The 12,740-nt window shown below is 49.6% G+C and overlaps 1 protein-coding gene across 2 annotated transcripts in view; it reads left to right on the top strand.

Annotated features, from left to right (window-relative positions):
- The window catches only part of STK40 (serine/threonine kinase 40), a 30,050-nt gene that overhangs the window by 8,354 nt on the left and 8,956 nt on the right, over positions 1–12,740 (top strand). For both annotated transcript variants that reach the window (XM_064172920.1, XM_064172921.1), the window contains 6 exons: positions 2,342–2,461; positions 4,095–4,180; positions 4,631–4,774; positions 6,347–6,574; positions 7,704–7,756; positions 11,094–11,209. In XM_064172920.1, coding sequence (XP_064028990.1) covers positions 2,342–2,461; positions 4,095–4,180; positions 4,631–4,774; positions 6,347–6,574; positions 7,704–7,756; positions 11,094–11,209 — 747 coding nt within the window. The remainder of the gene's footprint in view (positions 1–2,341; positions 2,462–4,094; positions 4,181–4,630; positions 4,775–6,346; positions 6,575–7,703; positions 7,757–11,093; positions 11,210–12,740) is intronic.

The raw sequence follows: 12,740 nt of genomic DNA, 5'->3' as shown, positions 1-12,740 counted from the left end.
TGCCAGGGCTGCTCTGAAGGGTGGTGGAAGTCAGCAGTGCAGGGCTGCAAATCTGCTGCAAGGTTTCTGCCCTTATCTCTTGCTATCTCTGATCTCAGTGACAGGTAGTGCTGGATGGATTAATGCAGTGAGATCACCTTTGTGTCCACAGGGAGGGTGGGACTGCCAGAGGGTGAACTTCATTCACTGCCTGGTGATTTATCAACCTCTTACCTGGTGAGACACTGAGACTCTTTACAAACAAATAACTACAATGCCAAAATATCTTCCCACTCTGCTGCTGCCTAACCTCTTAGGGAAGAGCACCAGGACTTGGTTTGGACTTGCTCAAAGTAAGGGGATGGATCTGTGCTCGGTTCCTCCTCTCCCCCACACACCCCTTCAAAATAACAGTCTTTGAGATGTTAAAGTGCAAGCATTTCATGTCTGGAGACTTGTGAAAGCCTTCCAAACTATTTGCCACGAGATCAAGGTATGCTGGGAGCAGGACTTGGGATTGCTGGAGCTGATGTAGGCTTGCAGTGAGCATGCAGCACGTGAAGCCTGGTAGCAAGCCCCAGAGTTTTTTTTGCCTGCTGAATTGAAACCAGACTTCCCTTTGGGGAAGAAGTTTTAGTCACAAAGGCTTGAATTATAAGTAGGAGTTAGTCAAGCTTCTGGTTGGTTGTGCTGAATTGCAGTGATGTGTGGACCTTGAGTAACTAATGTGGATGCAAAGTGACAGATTCACACTTAGGAGGTGAAATTGTTCTTCCTTTGGAGTGGTGGTGTGAGGGACCACACTTCCTGGCACCACAGTGCCTCCTGCCACTGGAGCATCCCTTAAAGGCAGGTAAAATAGAGTGGTACTTCCAAATAGATCACCAGCTCCTGCATGTGCAGACTGCAGTGATAGAGCTTTGCCTGCTGGGCTTCAAATGTCACCTGCTTTGGATGTAGACAGAGGTAGGAGAAGAAGGTTAGAGCTCAAGAGGTACAAAGAGAGAGAGGGGCTTAGTTTGAGACTAAATATACCATTTTGGAGTACTCATTACCTGAATCTCACCATAACTGGCATGTCTGTCTTCTGAGCTCTTGCTGGAAGAGGTGAAAGGTGTTGCTCATTGTGGTCAGTGAGCTTTGTGTGTTCCTGGCTGAGCCTTCCCAGTTAACTGAGTGAGCTGGCTCTGTGATGGAGCCCACCAGAGTCCTTGGCCTGGATCAGGAGGAGAGAGGCAACCACCCAGAGGGATAAGTTGGGCATTTGCTTTCTGTGGTGGGTTAGGAACTTACACACACTATTGAAGTTCACCAGACCAGCTCAGATGGCTTGGCAGTAAGATGAAGCTCTGTGTACAGCAAAGCAGAAGGTGCAAGCATATCTATGCAATCTATTTACTACTATTACATACAATTTAGAGATGATACAGAAATCCATACCCCCTCCTGGCCCAAGAAACTGCCCAGAAGGGGCTCAAAGCCTCTTTTTCTTCCCTTTCTTTCCCAGACAGACAGACAAAACAACCAGCAAAGCTTATATTGTTTTCTGTTAGCCAAGGTTAGTGGAAGATAGAATGATAGAATCAAGCTCCAAGCTCAGCCAGCCCAACCTTAGCCCTGGCCAATCAACCAGACCATGGCACTAAGTGCCTCATCCAGGCTTTTCTTGAACACCTCCAGGGATGGTGACTTCAGCACCTCCCTGGGCAGCCCATTCCAATGCCAATCACACTCTCTGTCAAGAACTTCCTCCTAACATCCAGCGTAGACCTCCCCTGCCACAACTTGAGACTGTGTCCCCTTGTTCTGTTGCTGCTTGCCTGGCGGAAGAGACCAACCCCCAGATATTAGAGCAGACTGAAGGAGAAGCAAAAGGAAGCAGTGGCCCAGAGCAAAGTGGGACAAATTTGGGCTATTTATCCCTTTCAGCAAACCAATGACTGATACAAACTTCACACTTATTTTCTTTTCACAACCACTGATCTGATTTCTCTCATTAACATATCCCAATTAGCCTCCAAGTTTCAAAATCTTTTTGGAATATGTTAATTTGCAAACTTTGGGGTTTATTTTTTGCTGTAGACCAAGCTTGGATTGTTTTGCCTCGTTCCCACTATGTCTCTCAAACAACTGCTGCAGGAAATGGTGCTGTGAGTGATGAGACTGATTTATCCCTTCAGAACCACGTCGAGGCTCCAGCCCACAGCTGGGCTGTCAGCAGTCAGCCGTGGCTTGCTGCAGACACACAAGTAGGCAGAGACACCAGTGAGGCAGTGGGCGAAAGCCTCCCAGCACAAAATAAGGGCTAGAAGGAGAAATTAATTCAGCTGCTCATCACCTGTGGTCTTCTTTCTCTTTCAAGAGCCGAGGATGAAGCGGCGAGCATCAGACAGAGGAGCTGGGGAAACATCCACTAAGGCAAAAGCTCTCTGTGCAGGGATTTCTGGAAACAATGCCAAGAGAGCTGGCCCTTTCATACTAGGTAAGCAGGGAGGGTTTTCCTCAGGTTTCAAGGGAGCTGCTGGTTGCAAAACTGAGAAGAAAAGGTGCTGCCAAACGAGGCAATGCAGATGTGTCGTTTAGTGGCGTAGCTCAGAGGGCAATCTCCTGCAGGCAGCAGAGCAGCAGCCCTTGGAGCTGTGGAAGAAAGGGTCTGGCTCTGCTCACTTGTGCCCTGTGACTGGACAAGGGGCAATGGGTGCAAACTGCAGCACGAGAAGTTCCACCTCAACAAGAGGAAGAACTTCTTTAAGGGTCACAGAGCACTGGAACAGGCTGCCCAGAGAGGTTGTGGAGGCTTTCAAGCCCTGTCTGGTTGTGTTCCTGTGCAGCCTGCACTAGGTCCTGCTCTGGCAGGGAGGTTGGACTGGAAGATCTCCAGAGGTCACTTCCAACCCCTGTGATCCTGGGAACAGTGGCACAGCAAGGCAGGCTGAGCTCTGGAAGGAAAGAGAAGCCTTTGCTTTTGTCCTTTTATTTTCTAAACTAGATTCTTCAACTTTGTTAAAGAACAAATTCATTCAGGGGGCTTTTGCTTAGAGCTCCAGGGAGATGCTAACCCTGCTTGCCCAGAATGTAGAATGGAATCATGGAATGGTTTGGGTAGAAAGAGGCTTTTAAAATTCATCCAGTCCAACCCCCCTGCAGTCAGCAGAAAAATCATCTGCCACTAGAGCAGGTTGCTCAGAGCTCCAAACAACCTGACCTGGAATGGTTCTAGGTATGGGCATCTCCCACCTGTGCCAGGTTCTCAGCACCCTCTGTGTAAAACATTTCTTTCTCTTTTCCAGCCTGAATCTCCCTCTTACAGTTTAAAACCATCAACCCTTCTCCTGTCTCAACAGGCCCTGCTCAAAGGTCTGTCTCCAGCATTTTTAGAGACTCCTTTAAGTAGTGGAAGGCCACAATAAATTAATTGTTCTCCAGTGGATCCCAATGGGAAGAAGATCATAGAATCCCAGAGGAGTTTAGTTTGGAAAGGGACCTTAAAGATCATCTAGTTCCATGCTGTCAGATCAGTCTGTAGGCAGCTTAACAGCACAGTAATGGTCTCTTTAAGCAGTGTGTGCCAAGGCAAGACCACTCTGCCAGTCTGCTGGGGTGGTGTAGTTGAGAACTAATTACATAAGCTGTCAGGCCATGATGGACTTCAGAGTGGAAACCAAATGGATCACCAGTTGGAAGCTGATGGCTTTAAACTGAAGAGTGGAGGCTGTGTGGAGATTTGGACTGCTCTTGTGTACCTGAGGTGCAGCTGGCTTCAGAGGTGTGGTAGCTGCAGTTGCCATGGGTGTTGCCAGTAAAAGCTTGGATGGTTCAGGCATGCACCAGTGTGAGTCTTTCAAACAGCTGTGCCATGTGTGGGTTTGGGTTAAGATTTCTTTGGTGAGCAAACTTTGTCCAATAAAGAAAAAAAGGTTTCAGAGCTTAGTAAATCTTTTTTTCTTTCAGCTGGTAACTTATGGAAATGTTCTTAAGTCTACTGGAAAGGGGAGGGGAAAAAAGGAACTTGGTTTTAACTGATGTAAAGTGTGTGACACTTGGTACTGATGTAACCCTGAATTAGTCACTGCTGCTTACAGGAAAACAAGTCTGGTTTTGCTTTCTGCTCTTAGGTCCACGTTTAGGTAACTCCCCTGTGCCAAGCATTGTTCAGTGCTTGGCAAGAAAAGATGGGACTGATGACTTCTACCAGCTAAAGGTAAGCAAAACTGCAGAGCTTCCAAACCCTCAGGGCTTCTCTGACTGCTTGTGACAGAAGCACTGAGCAGTGCCCGGTGTGGGCTAAACCAGTGTGCAGTGCTGCCAGATGTGGATCTGCTGGTGAGGTTAGCCCTGAGATGAGGTCTCTGTGCCAGCTGTGCTGCTGCCCTGGCGTCCTCTCATCTGTCCCACCGTGACCAAAATGGGAGTGGATCCAGTGGGGGAAACCACCTGGGATATTTACAGGAAGGCACCTGAGCAGCTTTTGTGTGCTGCTGGAGCTCCTGCTGTGCACTCTGCACAGATGGGAGTTCAGGCAGGTTGGTGGCAAGACATCAGAGCAGCTGCATCAGCTGTTAAACACTTGTGAATAGCTAAAATGAGAGAGGTTTGCAGGCACTTGGTTTTTTTTCTGGGAGCTATAGAGGTGTTTTCCCTTTTCCTGAAGATTCTCACCTTAGAAGAGAGGGGTGACAAAGGAATAGAAACCCAGGAGGAGCGACAGGGTAAGATGCTGCTGCACACGGAGTATTCCCTGCTTTCCCTGCTCCACAACCAGGAAGGAGTGGTGCATCATCACGGGCTCTTCCAGGTAGGACTGCTCAATGCCCAGCCTGGGAGAGTGCCACTCACTGCTCTGGGCTCCAGCTGCTTCTGTTCTATGTCCACTTCGTGTTGACCTTGTTCTGGTGTGTGAAGAATTAGCAGCACACCCCTGGGCTTAACCAGTGCTGCTTGAGACAAGCACGTTTGTGGTAGAGGCTTTTGAGAGTGGCAGGGTTTGGGGTTTGGGAAATGAGAGAGCATACAGAGATGGGACAGACACTCAGCAGTGTCCCTTTCCCATAGGAATTTGCCCTGGCAAATACAGCAGCCTTGAGAGCTGAATTGGTGCTCTGCAGCCTGTACTGCTTGGTGATGACTCCTAAGAGGGGACTGAATGCCAAGAAGCTATGAGCAGGTTAAAATAGTCCCTGTGCCCACCAGGGCTGTGCTACTGTTAGCAGTTTCAGGGCTGATTCTGGCTGTGATGAGCTGATAGGAGTCACTGGTTTGGGTGCTGGTGTTGGCTGTGCTTGCTGCTTACTTTTTGTCAACACTTTTCACCTGAGGCCGTCTGGATTACATCTTAAACAAGTCAAATGTCCAACTCAGCTGTGTGCTGGTTAATGCTTATGGAAGAACTGTTAATTGTGTCTTAAGATTTCTGCTCTGCTGCTCAATAACCTGCTGGATCCCCAGTACTCAGAGTCTGTACCTCTGTGGAGCTCCTCTGGCTTTTAGCTGAAGGTGTCTGGATGTGTATAAAGGTTGTCAGTGCTGCCATGCACAGCTGGCAAACCAGCACAGACTTCAAGGGCTACTTCAAACAAGGATCTTGTATCATAGGATTGATTTGGTTGAAAAAGACCTCTGAGAATCACTGAATGAAACCACTGACACCACTGTGGCCATTAAACTATGTCCCAGAGCACCATGTCCACACATTTCTTGAACACCTCCAAGGATGGTGACTCCACCAAGCTTCTTTCTGAAATTCCAGCTGGATGCAAAGCTCTGGCACTGGGATTGCATTTGCACACAGTCACTCATGATGCTCAGAGAGTTGCAGCAGATCTGCTATGAGGATAGGCTGTGAGAGTTGGGGCTCTGCAGCCTGGAGAAGAGAAGGCTTTGAGGAGACCTTGGAGTGGCCTTCCAGGATCTGAAGGGGACTACAGGAGGGCTGGGGAGGGACTATTGACAGGCTCTTGTGATGACAGGTCGAGGAGGAATGGTTTAAAGTGGCAGAAGGGAGATTTAAACTGGATGTTAGGAAGAAGTTGTTTGCAGTGAGAGTGGTGAGACACTGGCACAGGTTGCTCAGGGAGGTTGTGGAGCACAGAAGCACCCAATGGGATCGAAATCACATTCTGTGCTTCTGTGCTCCACAACCTCCCTGGAGGTGTTCAGCACCAGCTTGGATGAGACCTTGAGCAACCTGTTCTAGTGGGAGGTGTCCCTGCCTATGTCAGGGAATTGAAACTGGATGATCTTCGAGGTCCCTTCCAACCTAAACCACTCCATAATTCTGTGATCTGCTCTCCAGTGCTCTGTGTGTCAGGACATTTGCCCAGGTAGCTCCTCTGAACCGCTGCTCCTTTGTTCTCCTCCCTGCGCGCAGGACCGAGCTTGTGAAATTATAGAAGACTTAGAAGCCAACAGAATGGTCAGGAAGATGAAGAAGAGGATTTGTCTCGTGTTGGACTGTCTCTGTGCTCATGATTTCAGTGACAAAACAGCAGACCTGATCAATCTGCAGCATTATGTCATTAAGGAGAAGAGGCTGAGCGAGCGGGAGACCGTGGTGATATTTTATGATGTGGTACGAGTGGTAGAAGCATTACATAAGGTAAGACCTTTGTGGTGCTCCTTGCAGGGCTGGGAGCTTCCCCTTTTCCCACACTGGGATAATAGGGTCTTGTAAAACTTCCTTGTGCAGGCAGTAGTGGCAAGGTGACAGAGGATGGAAGTTTCAGCTGTTTCCCCAGAGCAGTGTTGTGTGTAAGACCTCATGGCCCAAGCCAGAAAAGAGCCTTCCCCTCCCTGCAGGGCTCTCAGTGATAACCTGGGGTTTGTTGATTGTGGAGAGGGGCCAGCTGGACTCAGGTGAAGCACAGTGTTCCTGACCTCAGAAAGGGCAGTCCAAGAGGAGAGCAAAGGCTAATCAAATGCAGGAAACACTTCAAGCTTATTTCCTTTTGAAGCAAAACAAATCACAATGTAAGAATTGATTTCTGAGGTCAGAACCTCAAGCTGCAAGTTGGAGATCAATGAGCTAGAAACTACTGTAACAAAAGTAGATTCTGATAGTGTTTGGCTGCTTAGCCTGTGGGAAGAGACACTCCTCCTTCCTTGGCAGAGCAGTGAAGCACACTGCTTTTAAGGGAATGTCCTCCAGAAAGCTGGGGAGGGACTTTTTAGGCTGTCAGGTAGTGATAGGACTGTGGGAAATGGAGCAAAGCTGGAAATGGGGAGATTCAGACTGGGTGTGAGGAAGAAGTTCTTCAGCATGAGGGTGGTGAGAGCCTGGAATGGGTTGCCCAGGGAGGTGATGGAAGCCTCATCCCTGGAGGTGTTTGAGGCCAGGCTGGATGAGGCTGTGGCCAGCCTGATCTAGTGTGAGGTGTCCCTGTCCAAGGCAGGAGGGTTGGAACTGAATGATCCTTGTGGTCCCTTCCGATCCTGACTGGTTCTGTGATTCCTTCATGCTGGTCCTCTGGGCATGGACACTTACACTTCACATCTTAGTTTCAATCAATCTTTCTGTTCAAAGCAGTAAATTTGCTTGTTCTGTCCTGGCCAGAACCAGAAAATGAAGTGTACAAAGTACCTTGATCAACCCTGAAACCATGAGCTGGGTTGTCTGAGAATGCAGATGATGGGATGTCAGGGTACTTGGTGCTTCTGCCCAAGTACCAGATCTGTACTGCTGTAACAAAGGTGCTTTTGCTTATGGGACACTGTTCTGTATCTTACAGAAAAATATTGTGCACAGAGACTTGAAACTAGGAAACATGGTGCTAAACAAAAGGTAAGTGCTGGGGAGCTGCTGGTCTGGCAGCTGCCTGATGTTCCTTCCCTCAAGCAGGTTTCTGTTGGAAACACAACCACAGGCAGCACTTGTTGGGAGAAGGGTGAGGGAGCTGGCAGCAGGCTGTGCAAAAACACAGACCCAAAAACACAGAGTTAGGAGTTCAACTACAAACCGAGCCCAACCTAGAGAGTTCACTCCTCCACCAAGCTTAGTGACCCCATGGCAGCACTTCTTTTGGATTCTACCTTCTGAAAAGGATTTTTTTCAGTCATTCAGAAACCTACAAGAGAAATTTATGTGTCTAAAAGGATGGTTCTGTTCCCATCGTTGCCTTTCCATCCTGCCTGAAAGGCTCCCCAGTGCTGCAGCCTGGGCTATAATCAGAGCAGTGTTAAATCTCTGACTGTGGCACTGCTGTGTTTTTGCTAGCTGTAAAATATTTACTTATCTAAACAAAAGTCCCTCTGTCTGGCCTGTGTTTGTGCCTGAAACAGCTTCCTTGTTCCCATCCACTGCTTTGCTGCAGGCCTCGGTTCATGATGCCTTCACGTCCTCCTGGAGCAGCCCTCAGGGAGGCATCGGTGGGGCACCAAGATCACCCCCAGCAGAGGCAGCTGCTGGCAGTGGGCCCTTTGCTTGGTGCCTCCTTGGAGTTTCTTCATTGGTTTGGGTTCTGTAGTTAGGTAGTTAGCAAGTTGGGATGCTCTGCTGTGTCACTCATGATATTACTGCCTAAATATTTAGCCCTAGCTCTAGGAAGGAGTGGAATTCATTCTGTTCACACTGTCTGGGTTCCTGTGGACTGAACCAAGTTGGAAGGCTTTAGGTTTGCAGGCTTCCAGAGCCTGTGAAGAGCACACAGATTCACGCTGCTCACTGCTGTTTGCTTTCTCCTGATGCTGTTTGAAAGCACAGATTTTACCTCTGGAGGTTGCCCTGGGAGGTGGTGGAAGCCTCATCCCCAGAAGTGTTTTAAGGCCGGGCTGGATGAGGCTCTAGACAACCTGATCTAGTGTGAGGTGTCCCTGCCCATGGCAGGGGGGTTGGAACCAGATGATCCTTGTGGTCCCTTCCAACCCTGACTGATTCTATGATTCTGACTCAGTTCACACACACAGCAGCTGGTGGCTTTCAGGACCACCTGCAGAATTGGTGGCCCTGAAAAAACGTTTCTGAATGTTGTAAATCCTTCCTAAAGAGCTGCTGTAAGATAAACCTCTCCTGCTGCTTTGTCTGCAAGGAGAATCAAAGGTTGCTGCTTTAAAGGATCCACCCAGAGCTTCCCTTCTTTTCTGGGCAAGGTGGAGCATCCTGCTGATGCAGGAGGCCCCCCCCTGCAGCAGGAAGGGAGAGGTGTTTGGAGCTCTGAGCATGCCTGCCCGAGTCACTTTTGCTATGACGTGCTCTGTTTTGGCTTTTTACTAGCAAGACCATCAGCTTTGGTGAGGAAAATCTGTAGCCTCTACAGCAGTGAGTCATGTGGAAGGGTGGGTGAGGCACAAGAATAGATCACCATGGAGAGGACCTGGCATTTGGGCTGAGCAGAATTGTTTGTTCTCTTCCAGCAGCTGAGCCAGGTCTGCTCCGTTGGCATGGGGCAAAGGTAGCTATGTGGCCCTGCAGAGTCCTGACCAGGCCCTTGCCCACCCCAGGCTAATGAGGATCCCTCAGACGTTGTCCCCTGTGAGATGCAGACTTTAAAGCCTCCCAAGGTTTCCAATTAGCCAAAGCAGCAGTTGGGTGATTGCAGCTTAGATCAGATTTCAGTGACTAAATAAAACCAAGCATCCCTGAACGTTTTGGTGTCCTTTAGAGCACTCAGCCTTTGAGGTCTCCAACAAAGCCTGCAGATTGATGTTCAGCCAGGGAAACCTCCTGACAGTTGAAGCTAACACTTCTTAAACACAAGTCTGTCTTCCTTAATAATCAGCTCTCCCTTGCCAGCCCACACTGGGTTTTATTTCACTTGTCTGTTAGATTTGCTGGCAATACATTTTGGTTATTTTGACTGATCTAATTCCTGCTCTCAGGCTCCAGTTGTGTCATGCTGTGCAAGAATATAGACATCTTCTAGACAGTGCTTTCCTCTTCAGTCCTTTATGTTGTGTGTTAGAACCCAAATTGTCTGAAAGAATGGAAGATCAGCAAGAAATTCTTTCCAGTGAGGGTGGTGAGATACTGGAACAGGTTGCATAGGGAGGCTGTGGATGTCTCCTCCTTGGAGGTGTTAAAGGCCAGGTTGGATGAGGGCTTGAGCAGCCTGGGCTAGTGGGAGGTGTCTAGGCAGGGGTTTGGAAATGGATCAGAGAATGATTCAGATTGGAAGTGACCTCAAAGATCATCCAGTTCCAACCCTCTGCCACAGTCAGGGACATCTCCCACTAGAACAGGTCACTCAAGGCCTCATCCAATCTGGCCTTGGACACCTCCAGGGAGGGAACATCCACAGCCTCCCTGGGCAGCCTGTTCCAGTTGATGATCTTTAAGGTCCTTTTCAACCCAGACCATTCTGTGACTCTCTCAGTTCAGTGTGGTTGTCACTTTGTAGTGAGCTCATTTCCCTGGATAAATGCATTAACTGGAGCTGGCAGTGCCATAGGGAAGTTGAGTGGGCACCTGCAGCTCTCACCTCATTTGAGGGGGGAATCTGTGAATGCTGCTTAGACTTTCTCTGTTCCATGCACTTGTGTGTGAAGCACAGTCCTGCAGATCAGGTAAAACTGCCACCAGAGCCCTGCTGTGGGCCTGGTGGGCAACACAAAAGCAGTTCACTGACCACAGGTCCCTGCAGCTCATGTGCTGATGGTGCGCAGCAGGCAGGGATGGGGCTGACCTCCTCCTCAGCCTCCAGAAAGTGTTGTGTGGAGAAGATGCCATTAGAGGTGGTAGATGGGAAGTGCAGGGGAGAGTGAGCAGTTCAAATAAGCTTAATTTTGTTAACACTGACACCCAGCAATGGTCAGCAGGCACAGAGGTACAGGTCCTGGTGCTGTGCTGCTGGCTGGGATGCTTCTGGAGCCTGGCCAGAGGGTAGCTGCATGGCTGAAGCAGGTTACTGAGCACCCTGTGCTGACAGCCACACGGTGCAGTGCTGCTCAGGCTGAGCATAGACGTTTTCCATGACTGAGACAGAGATTCCTCATCCCCCTGGTAAGAGCCTTGCCAGCCCTGCTGGCAGCTGTGGAACCCCTGCAGCTGATCTTACACCTCCACTTGTCCTTCCCAGCAAGCCCCATGGACACGCAGCTGTGTTTTGGGTGCTGAGTGCCTCAGCTGGTGCTGCTTGGCTCATGCAGATGGCTCTTGCTGACTGCTGCCTTCTGATTCTCCCCAGGACTCATCGAATAACCATAACCAACTTCTGTCTGGGGAAGCACCTGGTGAGTGAGGATGACCTGCTGAAGGACCAGCGCGGGAGCCCTGCCTACATCAGCCCGGACGTGCTCAGCGGTAGGCAGCCCCTCGGTGGGAGCTCCCAGCCTCACACTGCCTGCATTTCTTTCTGCCCCTTGACAATAAATGGAAGCCAACTTAGTCCTGTTCCACTCTGTAAACTGCCTTCTGTGACAGCCTCTTAATTAAGAGTCCAACTGTGAGACTTGGTCTGTTTTTCCCATCTGGGAGAGTATGGAGGGAAGGACCAAGTGGAACTTCAGGCTGGGCTGAGCTTCAAAGCCAGTTCAAACCTCCTGCCTCTTCCTAGATCTGTTTGAGTGCAGACAAGATTTTGCTGCCCACGTCTGAATCTTCTTCCTGAGGCGTCTCTTAAGCTGCAGGTAGATTCCTCAGCTGGGTCCAAATCCCATCACAATGTCAGTTTGTTCCAGGCTGGATGCAGAGGAGCAGCTGTTTGCTTCCATAGGGGAACTATTGACCTTCTGGGCTGACTGAGAGGAGTTACTTGAAGGAATGATCAGAGCAGCAGTCTGCTGGGGCTGTGTCCTGTCTCCAGCAGTCTGGCCTGTGCCTTGTCTCCAGCAGAGGCCTCAAGCAGAAGTCTGGCCAAGAACAGCTCTGTCTGATGTCCTCCTGCCTTTTAACTGTTTGCAGTGCACAGGGCTGGCAGAAGCATGCAGCTTTGGGAGGGTTCTCTTCAGTGAAGTGTCTGTCATTCTGCTAAGTTTTGTGCTGGCAAGAGCTGAGCAGGCTGGGGGTGTCCTGAGGGTGTTGCCAGGGCAGTGACCAAGGCCTTGTCTGGGGGATTTGGGGAGCTTTTTTGGAGTTTTCCTTGCTCTTATCCAGTTGAGCTTGACCAGAGTGGTGAAAGGTGCATTTACACTTTGGACTGTGTGTCTTGAAGCATCTCTCCATAAGTCTGTACAGATTCCAGTTACTGTACCTTAGCTCACGTTGTGGAACACAGATGAAATTCCCTCTGCAGTCCAAGGTCAGCCCTAATGTATCCCACCTGCTAAAGGTCATCTATCTGCAGGGCCAGGCTGGGTTTTGCAGCTCTGGAAACTGCTTAAACCTGTGGTCAGCAGATCAGCTCAAGCTGTTCTCTGGACAAGTTGACAGCACCATTCTGCTGTGCACCAGAATCCCTGCCTGCCAGCTGTTGTGTTTGTGCTAGGATAACATCTGGAATACTGAAAACACCCCTGAAGCTTTCACTTACTCGTTCATGGTATCCTGAGCTATTGCAGATCAGAAATGGCCTCAGAGGGAGCTGTTGTGGACATATCCAGACCTGGTGAACTCCCCTCAGTGTCTGTTGTCAGGTTCACGTAGCTGAGCTCTTCCCTTGGGATCTGTTGAGTAGATTTGAGGCTGCTTCCCTCCCGGGCAGGACTGAGCCAGGAAGGGAGCTGAGGCAGGCAGGGAGGTGAGGTTTTTTGCAGGCCTTTCCTGTTCTGCAGGATATCCTGAGGCCCCTGTGAGCAGATGGATGATAAGAGCCAACTGCTCTGCAAGAGCTCAGAGCAGTTGCAGCTCAAGTGGCTGGTGTCTGGTAAAGGCTGCATGGAGCTGCTCCTTCCTG

The sequence above is a fragment of the Pogoniulus pusillus genome, chromosome 37 (genome assembly GCF_015220805.1).
Source record: "Pogoniulus pusillus isolate bPogPus1 chromosome 37, bPogPus1.pri, whole genome shotgun sequence".
Classification (NCBI taxonomy): Eukaryota; Metazoa; Chordata; class Aves; order Piciformes; family Lybiidae; genus Pogoniulus; species Pogoniulus pusillus.
Note: the sequence above shows the minus strand (reverse complement) of the source record. Positions and strands in the feature narration are given on the sequence as shown.